The 18,569-nt window shown below is 42.5% G+C and overlaps 1 protein-coding gene across 5 annotated transcripts in view; it reads right to left on the bottom strand.

Moving 5' to 3' along the window:
• Nucleotides 1-18,569, bottom strand: part of GLI3 (GLI family zinc finger 3) — a 206,573-nt gene that overhangs the window by 80,493 nt on the left and 107,511 nt on the right. For all 5 annotated transcript variants that reach the window (XM_030488466.1, XM_030488484.1, XM_030488502.1 and 2 more), the window contains one exon: nt 12,650-12,755. In XM_030488466.1, coding sequence (XP_030344326.1) covers nt 12,650-12,755 — 106 coding nt within the window. The remainder of the gene's footprint in view (nt 1-12,649; nt 12,756-18,569) is intronic.

Raw genomic sequence — 18,569 nt, 5'->3', positions numbered from 1 at the left:
AGGCTGAAAGATATAATAAAAAGTGACTCTACTCAATTTACACTGCAATATTGGTATGACTGAATATTTTTCATTCAGGTGACTGATAAAATCACTAAACTGTATTGCAGATAAATAAAGGAGGCTTCTGTCAAGAATAAACACCATTAATCATGAAGTCTCACCCTCTGAGTGACTGCGCTATGCAACTGCACAAATGCACCATCACAAGTGGCATGTGACCCAGTGCCTCCTTTCCTCCCCCGGCTCCCTGGTGATGCTGTCTTCTTAGGAAACTTTCATTTTTTTCCACCGCCTTTACAACATTTCCAAGTCCTGTAATGCCTTTTCCATTTGAGTTTATGTGCGACTGCAACCGAAATCTGAATTTCAGTGCTGATACAGTCAGGTAAAAACTGATCCCGTGAGACAAAGTGAACCAATGCAGACTGCGGCCGCAGCACTATAAATCCAGCGTTACAGTAAGAAGTCTGTATTGAAACAGGTGAGGATGAGATCTTGGTAATTCTAAAGCTGAAACAGGCAGGAAAATGTTCTGAGCTCTGCCAGGCCCTCTTCCTCTTCCCCCCCAACCCACATTTCATTACTGGTTTTATTACTTAGATTTGCAATTTCCAAATAGGTGCCAAGTTTCTTTTTGAACCTACAAATACAAAATTTCTCAGCATTGCAAATCTACCTGAGGAGAATCGATGGGTCACCTTCCCAAAAAGCAACTTACATGCTAAAACTGGATATGTGCTGAAAGAAACTGTTATCCAGCAAAAACACAGTCATACAAAACGAAACCCAGACAACTTAGGTAACCTTTTTGTAACCTGTTTGAGAGCAAGTGATGATTCAATAGTGGCCGTGTTACTAAGCTGGAATGAAGCAGTGCCCTACACACTAATGAGGTTAAAAAATGTAGTTAGGTCTTCATGTTAAAGGCACTTAGCAAGCAGTTGCTTGGCAAAGACCAACTGTGTGTTGGAGCAGAGGACTAATCACACAGGCAGGAATCAAATCGACTGGAAGAATTAGGAGACTTGCAGCCCCGAGGAATGTAATTCATGCAGAAAAGCAGTTGTCAGAGCCAGGCCAGGGAACTGTGTGGGAAGAAAGCAAAATAAACAGCTCAACAAAGAAAACAAAGACGCTCAAATAGTGGCTTTTCTAATGCTTGAGTACACTAAAACTTCAGTGGGCGCATATGACAAAAAGCCCATCAAAGAAGACCTCTATACAAGCAATTCACTGGTGAATGGTGCACCGGTTCAAAAACACTCCCAAAATGCCTGAAGGTCTTTAAAAAATAACCTTGAAGTCGTTATGCACGACAGAGAAAGTGCACATGCATACGGGTATGCACGACTGGGAGAAGAAGAAAAACATCCAAATGGGACAAAGCTATGAGAGTCTGAATGGTTTCTAGAATTACTTGTGAGTTCTCTCTGCCATTCACAGATCAGAAGAGGATGCAGCCAGCATGCAAAGAGCTTCTGCCCATGTGCAGCAATGTGCTTGGTGGAAAAAGGGCATTGCTAATTGGGATCCACTCCTGCAGTGCCAGGACCAGATTACTGTATCCACCCAAGGGCATTACCTGACCAGAAAGAAGAGCTTGAGGCTGGTCCTAAATCTCAATAAAACTCATGTGGTATGCAGGGGAAGTTTTTCTTGTGACGGGTATGACTTGTGACAGTAAAATCAAACTTCACTGATACACGAAATTCACAAATACTATCTTCTCTCAAAAAGCAGCAGTTTCAATTAATGGGGTTTTACTCCCATAATTTAACGGTTTTATATTTTTGGAGAAAGAAGCTTTTGGCACTTTCAGTGCTGAAGTACCCCTCTCATTTCATTCATTCACTGATGTTTTTTCTAAGCTCTCCCTAGCTCTCACTGGAGAATGCCATGCTCACTATTGTTTCAGCAAATTTCAGCTTCTCTTCTTCCCTTAACTCCTTCCTCCCACTAAGGCAGGAATTCCTTCTCCTGGCAAAGCAGCCTCTCACGTTACCTCAAATGAACACTCTCCTCAATGTCTGCTCTGTGATGTCAAGAAACACTCTTCTTCCAAATTCAAAGCCAAAGCAAAACAAACCCCTCCGCTTTCATTTCCAGTGCCTACTCTAAGTCACGTCCACAATACTACAAAACCGAGATTTGGGGGAAGAGAAGAAGCTTTTCTAATTTCTCAAGCTAAAAAAAAACTTAACTGATAAATACAAAAGTTGGCAATAACAGAAGACAAAATTAATTGACTGAATGTCTCTCCTATTGTACTTGCTACCTAAATTTGTTCACACTGTGGTTCTCGCTCCATCTGTGTGCAAAACTGGAGTTAAAAAAGCATTTCTTGGGCAAAGCTGTAACTTTAAACAACCTTAACAACTAGAAATGAGTGGGGACACTACTCCTGGTGTGACTGTAGGGGAAAATACGTGAAAAACAAGCACTAAGCATAAAGTGAATGAATGTTCTGGCCGCACACTTTTTTTTTTGGAGAGAAATAGTAAATTTTGAAGTCTTTGAGGTAAATACACTATCTGCATGCTGTAAGCATTATTAGTTCTCTAAACAGAGTAGGTAGCTAGGCATGCAGATGAAAACCCCAAGAGGAACAAACTGTCCAACTCGGGACACAACTGCACCAGCAGGACAACCTACATACGCATTTAATCACAGAATAACAGGTTGGAAGGGACCTCAAGGATCCTGTGGTCCAAGCTTTCTAGGAAAAGCATGACCTAAACTAGATGTCCCAGCACCCTGTCCAGCAAAATCTTAAAAGCATCCAAATTTGGTCCCTCAGCACCTCTGCAATTCAGTCTAATCACAAGAGTAGGAACACAGTTCCCAGAAAAGGTGGCAGGATGGAAGTCTGACATCTGAGGAATGCCTACAGCAAACCAAGATAGCGGCAGCTCCGAAAGCTTTCTTGGTACTGTCTTGATGATGTACGCCGATAGTGGTCCTCCAGGGTGAAGCAGAGAACACCTGATTGCCCCTGGTCATCCAGCTCCTGCCCTCCCCGCCGAATCTGTCTACAATGTTGTTAAATGGGGCTATTTGTGTTGGTGGCCTCTATAAATTGGACTAGACTATCAATCTTCCCTTCCACAGGCCAGTGGAAAAGGCATGATAAATCTAAGCTGACTTTCAACAGGAGATACAGAAAGATGCGTATCTTTAAAGAGATAGCCACTTAAATCTGATATGTTTAGAATTTCTCTCTCATGTGAAATACTCCCTAATTTTCTGCTGATCCTTAACACCCATGGTCACAGCACCTCATAAATAATGCTTTCAGGATGATGATAGTTCAGTTTGTTCCTTCAGAAGCTTTGTATTCCTGGCTCATAGGCTTCAGATGCTTTGCCTCTAGTGTGTAACCTCTGTGGGGTCTCCAGAAAGTTACCCTATAAAGCTGACTATAAATGCAGTTATAATCTACTGTAGGTTGAGACCTACACATTCAGTGCTGGAAGAGACTAAGCAATGTATTCCTGCCTGGTCATGCACAATGACTTCATAGGGCCCAGCTTCAATGAAAAGCTACTTCTAAAATAAGGTCCCAAGTCCTTCCTTGGTCACATAAAGCATCCTAAGAGCAACAATCAAACAGTGTATCATTTTTCTTTAAATCGTTTCCTCTCCTAATCGATAACATCAGTCACAAATGTTGGCCCAGCCTACCCTGAGGCACACAGATAAAACACCCATTGAGCACATTCCTCTGGGTGGAATTAGGGTCTTTTTTTTACCTAGCATCATATAATAAAGAATACCTAAAGGACTGCTGGTTAGTCTCAGTATCAACATCTCAGAAGCACAGCTGACACCAGCTCGAGACCATGCTTTTTGTTACAATATGCAAACAAATACAGACATACATATAATATAGTGGGTTGAGTCAGGGGTGACAAAAAGGGAAACAAGGTATTATTTAACTTCTAGATTTCCTTCCTTTGGGGAAAAAGGTCTGAACTAAATTCAATCCATACTCCAAGATTATAGGATGTGATGTCTTTCTTTGGGGGAGGAGACTCTCTAAGTCAGGGAAAGATTGTGTGAGAGTATGATGAAGATGCTCTGTGTTCCTACACCGCAGATGTACTCATCACTCGCATTTCTTCCAGTTTATACCTACTCTCGCTTTAGGGACCTCCAATTCACAACACAGAAATCTCACCAGTACACTTTTAAAAAAGAAAGCAAAAAATGCAGGCTAAGACTGTAACATTTCAGTTCTCTTTGAAGTGAGATTTAACATGAGTGGAAGAATTGTACTGAAAAAAAAAGGAGTCTGTCACAGTCCAGTACCTCACAGGCCACTGCAACAAGTTTGACAGCGGCCTCTATAGAGTTGGCTTGCTTCTGGTTCACTGCACGTGAATACCACAGTCAATATCTGCTCACTCGACTAATACTGCTGACTACAGCACAAAGAACACAGGAATTTTGTCCAAGAAACCACAGGCTCAGAGCCTCTGAATGTGCACTATATTTAGAGCTTGCATTCTTTGCAGCTGATAACAGAACGAGATAATAGCAATTTCAAGCAGCAGAACTCTAGCATTGCAGCTATTCTATGTATTTTTAGTTAGATGTTAAATCAAGGTAATGATCCATACGTTCTCAATGGTTTTGCCCATGAATACTTTTCCTACTTGTTTTGTTCACATTTTCCCCTCTAATTTTCCATCTCTCTCACAGTGTGTAGCTCCTTCTATTAGTTCTAACTGTAAAGATCTAGAATTACTCAGTCCATGATAAATGCAAGCAAAGACAGTCACCCTATTATGTAAAGAGGATGCATGCACACACAAATACGCACACTTGGATGCACATCCACACACAGGGAGCGTCCTAAAAGCTTGAAGTCATGCCTAGTTATTCCTCAGTCTACAGAAAAGCGTACGTGCGACACGGTGTCCCAAGGCATGACTTTGCTGGCCATTCATTTTGCCTCCATCATCTCTTAAAGCTGGTGTGAAAGCCCACCTTAAGGAACCACTTCTGGCAGCCAAGAATTGGTCTAAGCACTGCTAACTGCCCAGATGGCATACACCAGCTAAGTGGCAGTGCTGCCCAATGGCGACAGAAACCTCACTGCTGATAAACCTAGAACTCTCTCTGCTACAATATAATCCATACAAACTTCTTCAAGAATCCTTTTCACTGGATTGAGCCTCACAAAACAAACCTGTGCCACTCTGCCTCTTAAGCAGGGCTCAAGCAACCAATTCCCTTTAGACCAGCAGACTACTGTTCCTGAGGACCACTGAGAGCTTTCTCCTCTTTTTCCTCCCTCCACATCGCCCCGGAAAGTTGCCCCGGGAGTTGTTGCTTCTACCGAGGGACCATATCATGAGAGGTGCTGAGCCAGCAGCTGGTGGAAGCATGCCTTTCTCATTAAGGCTGGGGGGCTGCTGCTTCTCAAGAGCATTTCTCAACATAAAAAAAAGAAAGGAAAATCTGGGGGAAGTGTCTACCAAAGAATTTTTAAGAAAACAGACCGCTGCATTTTACAAACTTCTCCTTCTACATTAAAAATCTCACCAATTTTTCCCTCTTACTTCAATCTGCTGTAACTTCCCCAGCCATCCCGAAATCAAGCTGGCTGTACGAGAAGAACAAAGAGCCTCTGTTAACGCAATATTTATCTGCTACTATTGTTTCTCCTTTATAAATCTGTAGTTCCTTGGCATTACAATTAGCTACTCCAGAGAAAATGATTATGTCACAAAGTATTATCCGCCACAGAAACAGATGAATGATGTGAACCAAATGTAATCTGGTGTGCTTAGAGGCAAGTCTGTTGACTTTCATATAAATGTGCTTGCTAAATAAAAACACGGATGATTTTTAGCAGTGAATCCTTATTTGATCTAGAATTTATTTGCCAGCAGAAATGATCTTTTAAATAAGATACTCTTTTGTCAGTATTGCATTTTCCTAGTAGGAAGAGAACAAATCTGTGAGAAATACAGAGGAGCTGAATCAAGCGTGCAGAAACTTCAGACTACAGCTTACCTAAACAAATCAATATAACCAAACTCATGTAGAACACCTGCAAATATAGCTATTTTAATTCATATTTTTACCTGCTTTTTTTTCCTTTTATATATCTCCACCAAAAATCTGAGATTCACATATTCTTTTTTTATTCCCCCTGCAGTTCAATACATGCCACCAATAATTTGCTTCCTAAAGTTTTCCCAGTTTCAGATAGGTTTTAAAAACAGTCTGTTTCTGAAGCTACTCTGCAAGCTGCTTGCAAAGGAGAATTTATGACCTGCAAGTCGTAAGGTAAATATTACCAAACAAGTACCAACAGCTAAACAAAACACTGATTCACTATTTTAAATGATGCAACGCTATATAAAGAGTGAGAGATCGCAGTTCTGGTCTAGACTCAGGCTTCCTCTTCCCCGCTCTGTAAAAGGCCTGGCACTGAATGAAAACCATCTGCTGAAGTTTATGTGCAGGCATCTGGCCCTGCTATTTTACTTCTGTGAATTACCGTCGCTGCGCTGCTCTGTCACTAAGAAAGGAGGCATACACGTTGCTTGCAGAGCCTACAACACGCATATCCATGGCACATAACAAACTCTGAATAACCTTAACGAGTCACCAGACCATGCTGCTTCCTTCTCAGAGACTCGCTATAAAAATCCCCCAAGCTATTAGCAGCTGCTTATTCTGGATGCTGCACTTCACTTTCAAGGACAGGTTTCTTGGGGTGCTTCCTATTTTATACAAGATTTCTCCCTGCTTACCTAAAATACTTTCATGGATGGCTTTGGAAAGCTGTACCTAGTCATCTTTTCATGTCCCAGTCTTTCTTCTCCGATGGCTCCTGGCTAAACCATAAAACCTGTTCCAAGTCTTAGAGTAATTAAAGCCAATTCAAGGAGTGATGTTTTTCACAGCGGGTGGGGCTCTCCTTCCCACTGTGAAAGGATCAATGAAGGCTCTGACAAGCTGATGGACTCCTTGCCAAGTCTCCAGCTTAGAGGTACACTGAGGTAGAGCAGCAGGTAAAAGATTTAGAAGGTTTAAAAGATTCTGAAAAGAAATGAGAGCTTAGGAACAAAAGTGCAAAGGAAAAAGAATCTAAGTATCAGTGATGGGGCTGGGAAAACCTAAGTTTCCCATCAAACGTATGGCAAACAGTTTCTCTCATTATCAAGGATATTTTATGGAGCCAAAGCTTTAATCTTCTGGCATTTGGACATGCCCCATTGTACTGCATGCTCTAAAATCAGAGGCTGATAAAAGCTGAGAGTCTGGGCCTGACTTTCCTTTTCACCCTTGTGTAACTGATGTCTGCAAAAATTAGATATGAAATAACGTATCTAAGAATCAGACTCTCTTTTTACCAAGTTGAAGCCAACTGCAAGCAAAACACATGCTTTGCTTTAGTACCAGCGCATTCACAAGGTTCAAAATATCTGTTCAAGGCTTCCATGCTAGGCACATGCACAATTATCTGCACATGCATCATTTCAGGATTTCAGACTGCCAAACTTGGATGCCTCTAGCCCCAATCAGCAACTGGAAAAAAGGAGCTTGGAGAAACTTCCTAGGATCAACAATACAAGACAGCAGCTTTACCTTGCAGCTCCCTCTGGCCGTAAGCATATGGGTAGCATCAGTGCACCTTCCCTTAGATTTACCTGCTCACACTCCATTACTCACAGTCCAGAGCTAACGTAAAATGAGATGGCAACAGGAAGAGAAATGGAGACTAAAAGAATGAATGTTTTGGAACATGCATGGTGTACCTTGTAGAACATTCAGCCCTCAAATTTTAACTTTCTACTAGCCTGCCTATGACATGTGTGTTAACTGCTTGCAGACATACACAGGCCAACATCCTGGAGCCATTCCTGACATTGCCACCAGCCACCTCTGCAGGAGCATGCTTCCTTCACAGACATTTTAACGTAGCCTGGAAATAACGGTCAGGTCACCTCCAAAGGCTATCCAACCCCACTGTGAAATGAAGCAGAGTGGGAGCAACCTATTAACACAACCCAGTAAAGGTGTGGGAAGGAATGAAGGAATGTCCAGGAATGGCAGCTTCCTGAATAGCCACAGTTAAAACCATCAGCCAAAGTTTGCCTCTGCCTTAGGAGCTTTTTTATCCTGGCTAAGTAAAATTTGAAAGTTGTGGGACTATAAAATTATTTACTCTTGCATTGTGATAAAAATAGTCAGGACACCCTATTCTTCCTCTGCTCACTCCTCACAACTCTCATCCCAAAAAAGCCAACAAAGACACCAGGCAGCTGGATGAGTTAGCCAATAGTAAATATATAGTTTGAGGAGTAAAACAAAAATTAGCATGCTCAAAGTATTACTTTATGTTCAAATAAATGCCCTCATTAGCAGCATGGTTTTGAATCACTGCACACCAACTGGGGAAGGCATCCCACTCTACCGGATGACCAGCAAATGTCAAGGATCAAAACACAGCTTAGCTTCAGTTTCTCCTTTAGTAGCTTACTTTAGAGATCAATTTTGAAAATTAAGGAAGAGCTAGACAAAACCAACAACAAAGAAAAAGCAAGACGTGGGATTAGTAAAGCCATGCTCTTGGTATGTTTTAATTGTAAGATGTTTAACAAGTAATTTACCTTGCTAGTTCAATGAAAAGTAGCAAAAATTAATTATAGTTTACTGGATTTTATTTTTAAGCTAAGATTCATGCCTTGAATTTGAAAAAAAAATAATAAAAAAGGAATACACAAGCTCCAGCTCCAATTACACTGTTCATATGTTGCCACCAAAGAACAACTTAAGTTTCATACATCTTCCCTAAAGTATAAACCAAAGATGTAGTGTAGAAATTCAAGGACAACTACACAGTCCTAACAAACAGGTTTTGGTAACACAAAGTGACACATTTCAGTATGTATTCATAAGGGTTGGGGGTTATTATTGGACTGTAATTGCAGTTGTTCTAACACCTAATAAGCCATGGCTGGAAAAACAAAGGCAGGTTAATTTGTGATTTCCTCTACTCATTCAGAGGCAAATTAAGTGTCAAACAGCTAATACAGAACATATTTCATTTTATGAGATTTTAATTTAATTCTGCACCATATCGTTGATGCCTTAATGTAGGGTGGTTTATCTAAGAGGAAGAGCAATTTATAAACCTCTTTCAATTGAAATCTTTAATGATAGGATACGATAGCATAATTACAGCAATGCCTGCTAGTCCTACTATACATAAGCATCTGTCAGCAATTCCATCATAAACATAAACCCTTATTTTAGGGGTTTATAGCTCAAATTACAAAATTTGGCTCCAGGCTGAAATTTGGGATACAACAGTTCTGCCCATCAGCAATTAAACTACAAGAATTATATATGGAAATACATATACCTCTTATATACATGAGAGCCCTGTAACACCTTAAAAATCTCTCCTTTCCCTTTTCTTTTTCACTTGGCCATTGTTCAAAGTTAGGTGCACGCACTGTAGGTATCATGCAGACAAGGCCCGCTCCACGTTTTTCCTGAACTTGTATTATACACCTAAACTAATTCCACTAAGGCTTGACAGGTTCTGGAACACATTTCTAAGAGCTTGGATAACTGGAATGATGTCATTTTTTTCTCCTTTTAATTTATATTCTACACACACACATTTGAGAGCATTATGAAGCTGAGGAGAAAACTACTCATACAGTGAAATCATTGATGAAGCTGTGGGTAAACATTTGTATCCTGACTGGTGTTCTTGCCATTTTATCTCACAATTCTCAAGCAACTTCACAGACCCAGTTCTTATTTCCTCTTGGATGTTAGTTAGTTCAAGTAATGGCTCCAAATGATCCCAAATCTAACACTCCTAAGTCATATCCACACCAGGCTCTGTAAAACTTGCAAGAAAACTACTGGGTGTTTACCTCACACATACATTAAAACATAATCCTGGAAAGTGCAAAAGCATGACAAAATAAACATCTACCAAAGAAGCTGCTGGAGTCAGAGTGATCAGCTCCACATTCCAATGGTGACGCAAACCAAATGAGCAGAAGAATCGACAGAAGTTAATGGAAAAATCAACTGCTGATATCAAGGAAATTTTGAAGTTAAAGCTTGGGCTGGTATCAGAGTATTTTAAAGCAGCTGCCTGCAGTCATATCACATCACACTAAGATCTCCTCGCCTCTAACAAGTCTCTGCAGGGCCTGGCTGAATCACGGCTGCCCCGGGGGGTATGGCGGAGAACATGGCATACAGTGCACAGCATGTTTCCATAGAAGGGGCATTGATTTTGGCATCAGAGGGGACTACCACTGAACACCAAGTGAGGCATGAAGCAGGCATTTTCAACACCTTTTGTGTCTAAGAAATTCTGGCACTTCTAGCAGCATAGGCTGCTAGTCCTGATTTCCCATAAAATGATAGAACAGTCTGGGTTGGAAGGGACCTTCAAAGGTCATCTCATCCAACCCCCCTGCAATGACACCTTCAACTAGATCATGTTCCTCAGAACACCATCCAGTCTGGCCTTGAACATTTCCAGGGATGGCACAGGACCACCTCTCTGGGCAACCTGTGCCAGTGTTTCATCACCCTCATTGTAAAGAATGTTTTCCTCACGTCCAGCCTGAATCTCCCCTCTTTTAGTTTAAAACCATCATCCCTTGTCCTATCGCAACAAGCCCTGCTAAAACGTCTCTCCCCACCTTTCTTATAGGCCCCTTTTAAGAACAGACTGGCCACAATAAGGCCTCACCAGAGCCTTCTCTTCTCCGTGCTGAACAAGCCCAACTCTAAGCCTTTCCTCGCAGAAGGGCTCCAGCCCTCGGAGCCTTTTTGTTCCTCTCCTCTGGACCATCTCCAACAGGTCCATGTCTTTCCTGTACTGAGGACTCCTGAGCTGGACACAGGACTGCAGGTGGGGTCTCAGCAGAACAGAGTAGAGGGGCAGAATCCTCTCCCTAGACCTGCTGGTCATGCTCCTTTGGATGCAGCCCAAGATACAATTTCCCACTGTCACCTGAGGTGGGGAACAGTGGTCTACCCACCCAAAAGCCCTGCCTGCGGGCGCAGGGTGTCATGGCATAGGCTGGGTTCATGGGGCGCAGGCTCCAGAGAGGGCTCAGCATAGCAAGTACAGCCAAGCCGGGTCCCACAGGGCATGGGATCCAGAAGCGCCCATGAAGATCTGTTGCCCAGATTTTGGGCAACAGCCCTCTGCTGATGCAGGTTAAAACACCTCCTGGGGCATCCTACCCCATCTGCCTCACACCACAGACAAAGACAAAAACCCCACTAGCTTCAGAAGGAGCAGGGTCACCCCCTCCAGCTCCCCAAAACATCCAGCAGAACATCCACTGCACCACAAAATCTAGGATGGCCATGTGCTGACTGCCTGAGCCTGCCACCTTCAGCTTACAACCGCTTTTAGCAGCAAATTTAAGCGTGTATTTGAATATATTTTACGATGTGGTTGACTGCGGTGTAAACAGCAATGCATCAGAGGAACTCCTGAGGAATAAATCACAAGTTTCTGTACTCTCTATAAATACCCACTTTCCCTCTAATGCCCAAGAAGACTGCAACACAGATTGATTACTTACCTCCAGGCAAATTTGCTCTGAAATTACAATTCAGTAATAGAAGACTGACCAAAAAAACCTGTTAGTAAAATATTGTGTGTGTACTTGGGCATGTAGTTAGGATTGTTAATATCAATTAATTCTGCTCACAGAGGAGGACTTGTTTTAAAACAACTTCATTTTTCTTCTGCATATATGTAATTACACAGCTGTAACTAATAGCCATAGCAAAGCAATCTGCCATCTAAACAACTAGCATTATTCTTCAAAGTATTACTCGTGCTTTTCTTCTTGTATTTTCTCAGTATGAGAGGTGATTAGTAGATATGATTAAATGTATGTATCAAGCCTTTTAGCAAAGTACCAAGCCCTGCTTTTTGGCTCCATTTTTAATGGTATATAGCAGTTTTCTGGACACAACTGTTTTATTCTGCAATGCTGATATCCGTCTCCCCACAAAGAATAAGATAATATTTATTTCTACAGGATTTCACCACTACCACCCTTTTCTAATGCACGTTATCACTGGTATTCATTTCTTTTATCTTTGTGTAAACCATGTGCTCTATCACATTTGCCATTTTGTTTGGGTGACATTCCCATCAATCAACTGATTGCCTGTGTGTGCACACAACAGGGACTAGGAAAATTTACCAAAAATTTCATTATGCTTCATAGCAGTCACTGGAAAAATAAAACCGTTGGCATGAGAGGGAATTTCAGCTATGAAGAATCCCAAGCCTAATACAGACAAAATACATGTTTTGTCTGGCTGTATTTCACAGGGTTCAGCACTTTTTAATTCAGTATTTAGAGAACGACAGCACACAGAATAAATGTCAGCAAAACATACAGGTAACACTTGCCAGACACATATTATAAAAGGAATTCCTCAGGAATCCAGCCTGGATTTTGCTTCACGAACAGATAACCTCAATGCTTTCCAGAAGTAAGTCTTGCTCTTGCCAGTAAGGCTGGCAAAGCACTCCAGGGGAATGGCTTTGAGCACTCCAAAGGTTCATATACTTGCCCATTCTTCCCGGCTGAAGCAAAGGGGAACACTGAATACTCACACATGCAGAGGAGGAATGGGAGATGGTTCGTAATGGTAGCGTCCCTCATGATGTCTCGCATCAATTGGTACAGGAGGGTGGAATGCTGGGAAGAGGTGAGGCGGATCTGAAAAAACAAGCGAGGTTCCCAGGTCTGAGTATCTCCAACAACTCTTTAAAAACAACATTCATAAGGACTACACAGACATTGAAAAACATATGTCAGCAGTGCCATGGCTGCCGGGTCGCATCCTCCTTCCCTGCTGCAGTCAGTCGGGTCTGTCCAAGGGGAGAGTCTGGCCCATAGTGTTTGCATGAATATGTACTTACTAATTTCAATATTCTCTTTTTATAGCTTAAGTGGAAAGGGACGTAAAGAAGTCTTCAATAAATAATTATGTGCCCATATGTGAAGTGTCAGATCAAAAGGACCATAAAGCCTTTCATAAGCATTCCTGATTTATTTATTTTTTATTAAAACAAGAAAAAAAAAAAAAAAAAGAAATCATCCCAGGACGAAAAGCCTAAGCAGAGAATCCAATACAATAAAAACTCGCTATATCCTCAGAGATGTACACACAGTCCTACAAGAGAAAACACAACTGAAGCAGCATTATGAGATATTACTATCTGGAGTAAATCAGACAACGGAGTTAAAAAGAAACGCAGTTGGGAAAGGCCTTACTGGAGATGCTTAACTGCGTCACACCGATGGCCACATCCAGAGGAATGTGCCTGAGGACAGGGGGGCTCATTTCACACACCTCTCTCAAAAGGAAGGGTGCTTTCTTTGTCCCCACACTGCAGTAAGCTCTCCTGCCCCATTTCCTCCAAGCCTTCCTCAGGACAGCGGGTTTGCAGCTGCCAGGGCTCCTGTTCCCTGCTGTTCTGGGAGAGCCTCAGCAACGAGGCTGACAAAAGGGGGAATGTGCCCCTGCTGCCCCATAGGCTCTGCCCCCCAACCCACAGCAGCCCACCACTTCTGCAGCAGGATTGCCTCCCGGCTTTAGAGGACACAAGCACATGGACCACAGCTCTCCACATCAGCACACCGGTATGATTTGTGTGCCCAAAAGAGGTTACTGCCCATTGTGCTGCTCAAAACTCAAACGTGATGCTGAGCATCTCCAGCAGCACAAAACAAACCAATCCTGCCCAATTATTACCCGATTGCCACTTTGGGTGAAGTCATGTGTTTATCCCACACCAAATATTGAGAAGTACAGACATTAGGTCATGTCATGGATATACTAAGATGCTTCTAGAAAGAAAGAAATCTTTAGTTATGCCCTAGCAGTAAAACCAAGCCTATTTTGGTTTTGCCTGCTGAATCCTGATGGTATCTTCTCCTTGTATTTCCTGCCTTCTCTATTCAGCAAAAATCTTATCCTCCTCTTAGATTATGCTATCTGTGAAAGCAGTTCCCTCATGCCAGCTGGAGATGGTTAAATAAAAAAGCATTTTTCCCCTCGGTGTTTGTCAAAAGTTAGGTTGGTTGTTTTGAAGTGGGAGAAAGAACCAGAAGAACAAACCTCATGGCCCTGAGGGAGTAAATGAAGGGGATGAAGGGGAAATTGCGTAAATTTTGATGAAAGATTCCCAATATTTCAGGAAAACCTGGAAATACTTGACAAAGCCTGTCCAGTTGCACGGCTGGATTTTGTGAACCATCACCAGCACGTGATCAGCCACAGCACATTTCTGCCATTTACTGACTTGGGGCTTAAGGCTCTGTAAATGAAAAATAATTGTGGCTTACTACTAACTCACAGTAGCTTTAATTCTGGTTCCGCTGCACCAACCGGACCTTGGCATGCAATCTGTTACAAGCTGCACTAAAAGTAAAGGTGGGTCACAGACGACCAGGTACCCCTGTGAACACACCGTCATCATCCGAGCAGAGGATGCATGCTGCTACCTCCTGAAACACATTCCTCACCAGCCACCAAGGTGCAGAAGTGGAAAAGGGGCACCAGAAGTGTGTTTTAGTTCATCTCCCTGCCTGCTCTGTTCCATGCTTCACCGGTATGATAAGACCACAGATTCTGTCACCCTTGTGCATGTCAGACAGCCCAGGCTCCAGCTGGCCAAGGCAAGCAATCCCACTGGGGATGCGAAGCCTCCTCACTGTCCCACCCTCACCCAGCCTGAGCACCTATCCATCAAAAACAGTCCCAATGTTTATGTAGTAAAGCATAACTTAACCCTCCTGAATGCAATCATCTACCTTTCCCTACCTGGGAAATGGAAAATGAGTATTAGAAGACGCAAAAGGGTATTATTCCCCTTTGCGGGGCCTACGCAGCACAGAGCACCAACAAGTTGTATTTAACACATGGGATATAAATCTTCAAGAACACCTTTTGGAGTCCTCTCACATTAGGCTCCTTTGTGTATCTTGGTTGCATCTTGTCTGCAATTTCCATCTGGGAAACAGCCGTACTCCATCACGGCACAGGGAGCTGTCTCTGTCAGCCCTGCACCGACCAGAGCAGAGCTGCATATCAAAACCCAACGTAATTATCCATCTCACAGTTTATTATTTACACATGAGCAATACAGCTGGTGAACATCATAACTCAAGTGTATATATAATAAGTTACCACACTGTAGCCATCTCCTGTTGCAACCCTTAAGAAAAACCACATGATGACTTTTCCAAACTCAGGCTAAAACTGCTGAAGCAGAATAAAGTGCCACTAAACCTGGCTACCTCCTATTTATCATATAATTTCCTGACTGATGGTTCCACAAACCAGCTGCTAAGTGCTGTGTACTCTACTGTCAGCAGACTAACATGCTAAATGGGAGACAGGGAGAATAATGTGCAGAACTAGTGGAGTCAATTTTACAGAGGGAATTCAAATTCTGCTGGGTTTGGGTCAGCCCTCAACACAGAGGAGTAAATACTACATGCTTGGAGGTCCAAAACCACTCCACTTTGAAGAACATTGAATATTTATATGGAAAGACTCTTAGATCAAACAGAGACATGCCAAAGCAGCCATCAGCCAGCATTTCACTTGAAACTCCATAAAAATGTAATCAGTTGACATGTATTTGTATGGAAATACATAGTAAGAAGTCTCCAATGCAGTAACTCGGGCTGTAGCTAGTTTCACGTTGCTTGTTCATATCCCACCCAGTAACTACTCTACTAAAGGCACCATCAGATTATTACAGGCGCATTCTGTTACTATTATTTATGCTGTAGCAGAGTAAAGAATGAGTGAGACTGCTCACAGGACAGAACTGAATCTGGACCTACCCGACTCCTGGCTGTTTGTGAGAGATGCTCTACCCATGTAGAAAACCAGGAGGCAAATTAGTGTAAAAGACAGGATACTATCATGACATCTTAAGGTTTCTCATTCAAAGTGTGAAGACAAAACTCTCACCCTTAGCAAAGAGGAACTCCACTCACCAAAACAGATCAACAAACTAACTTCCTATTCTGCTAGGAAAGTTATTTACCACCATTTGTAACATCTTAAAAATTCTGGCTGAGTTGCAAATTACCACAACATATGCCAGGCAGTTTTCTTAAAGACATTCAAAGGCAACCATGACTTTTTGGACCAATCCTTCTATTACATCCTTGCAGAGACTCCCTCACATTAGTACGGAAGTCAAGACAGACAGATGCTGCTTATCTATTTGGAGCCCTCAGTTCCAATTCAGCAGTAGTATCTGACTCTGTGCTTAAATGTCAGTACTTTCAAGAACTTGTAAGGAGAAGGCACTGGAATTTAAACACATTCCGTATGCATTGCTGAACTTGGTAGATTATGCCTTCTTCTGCATTCTCTGCTGCCTACTACTGTAAGCTGCTTTTGGATGCTCTCCTGTCTCCTGCATAGCTAACAGGGTCTGCTCAAAACAAAATGGGAGATACAACTGCCTGAAACACTACAAACTCATCAGTTTTAGCACTGTGAGATTTTCCGGGAAATATGTCAATTTATGCTGACTTTTTGTTGTGCTAAACGTGCCTTTTTATTTCTTCTTCAAGAATCTTTCTTGCCTTCTTAAAGAATGTGAATAGGATCATCTCTCTCAAATTACAATCATTCCCATACAGGAAGAAAGAAGAGACCTACACTTGTTCCCTGAAAGTCAGCAGCCTGGGGCTCTGCTGCAGCATCAAGGGAAAGAAACAGGGAAGTGACAGGTATGGTCCTTGCTGCTGAACAGCAAACCTAAACTTAAGTCTGATGAGATGCAGCAGGCAGCAGCAATTCACGGCATGACTTGGTGGAAAGGTAGATGATGCCAGCTGGTCCAATGGTGCTGTGCAACACCTGGAGACAACAACAAAGAGGCTGGACTGCTCCAAAGCTCACTGAAGTTAAGGATAACTTTTCTGTAGTCTCTCAAATAAGCCTTACTCAGTTAGGGTAAGTCAAATCACTTAGGGGACCACTACATTTATAAAGTTCACCTGTGGAGGTAAGGCTAGGAAAACACTCTGCTCTCAGCTAACCCACTTGCTCCAGCTCCTTGTGATTCCTGCCAAAGCCTTGAGGAAGATGGCTGCTGAAATGAGAGGCTGCATTTTTCAGCCATCAAGAAAACATTTGCTACCACTGAAAACGCCTGCATTGGCTTGAATGCGCCTGGTGTGGCCCAGATGCCTGCACCTCTGTCCTGAGAGCAGGGCAGGCAAACACAGGATTCAAGCCCAACACGGCAAGCCCTCATCAGATTTGTCTTCAGGGCGATCATCTTACCAAATTAAATATCAGAACTGAGCCAAAAGCAAAACTCTATCTCAGATGTAACCTCATTTGAGGTGAAATCTCCTTCCCACCTAAAGTCATTGTGGTCTTGACGCTGAACTGGGTGGTACCAAGCTTTCATACCAGATGTAACAATATCAGGCAAAATATAGTCTCCTGCTAATGTCTTTTCAATACACAGAACAGTTTTGAAGAGTTTGCCAGCAAATTTCTACACTTCCTTTGGTTCGTAAGCTGATCACCAGATGGGAATTCCCTAACATTCAGGTTTGCAGAGTCCCTACAGGCACCACTGTTTCTTCAAATACATTTGCTTCAACTGATCTGAACTTAATGGTATTGCCAGGTTTTATGGCAAGAATTAGATCCTTTTTTGCCAAGCAAAGACCTTATTTTGGATTTCTCTTTAATTACAGCATGCATTACGGCTCAGTAAGAGCACATGTTGTCTTTGGGGGGGGGTGGGGGGGTGGTTTAGATCTCTTTCAGAAAGGGGTGAGTTATGTTCTCTACGTATGCTCATACAGAGGCTTCAATCAGGAAGAAAAATGACTGAGCCCCAGCCACCCGTGAACGCATGCACTTAACTTTGTGCACTTTGAAGAGTCTCCCTATGGTGGCTGGGGTTTTGCTGCTTCAGCGAGGCTGGTTGCCATCTGCAGCATTGCTTATTTGTAAGCTGATCATCCACTGATGTGCTACAGCCAGTTCTCAGGAGGCTTTTTGTGTTTGTGTGTGTCCCCCCATGTGTCCATGCATGCACATGCACGCTTCCAATGTGGCAACCGTCGTGTTGACATGGATGTGACTACTCACCATCTGACTTCACAGAGGAGGAGATTTTCAGTAGGAAAAAGAAAAAGCCATGGCAAAAATGGAAGAAAAAAGAAAAAAAAGGGCAAATAAATGGATAAAGCCAAGAAACGGACAGAGGGAGAGAGAGAAAAAGGATTTTTTAATTGCAAAGTCCTCTCCATTTCAGTAACACTAAATGTTAAATGCAATAACATACAGTAGATTGAAAATTGTGTTTTTCTCTGAAAGTGTTCAATCAGGTAACATTCCTTCCATGTGTCTGTGTGTATTAATGATGATCAGACTTCCCCTCCCCACCCTCTGCTTGTGTTTGCACAGCCTATACGCTGATCTTAGAAATGAACCACAGGAGTTCCAGGCCAAACCTCACAAACTTAGAGCACAGC

Source organism: Strigops habroptila, chromosome 1 (genome assembly GCF_004027225.2).
Source record: "Strigops habroptila isolate Jane chromosome 1, bStrHab1.2.pri, whole genome shotgun sequence".
NCBI lineage: Eukaryota > Metazoa > Chordata > Aves > Psittaciformes > Psittacidae > Strigops > Strigops habroptila.
The sequence above is the reverse complement of the archived record's forward strand: the minus strand, read 5'-3'. Positions and strand labels throughout refer to the sequence as shown.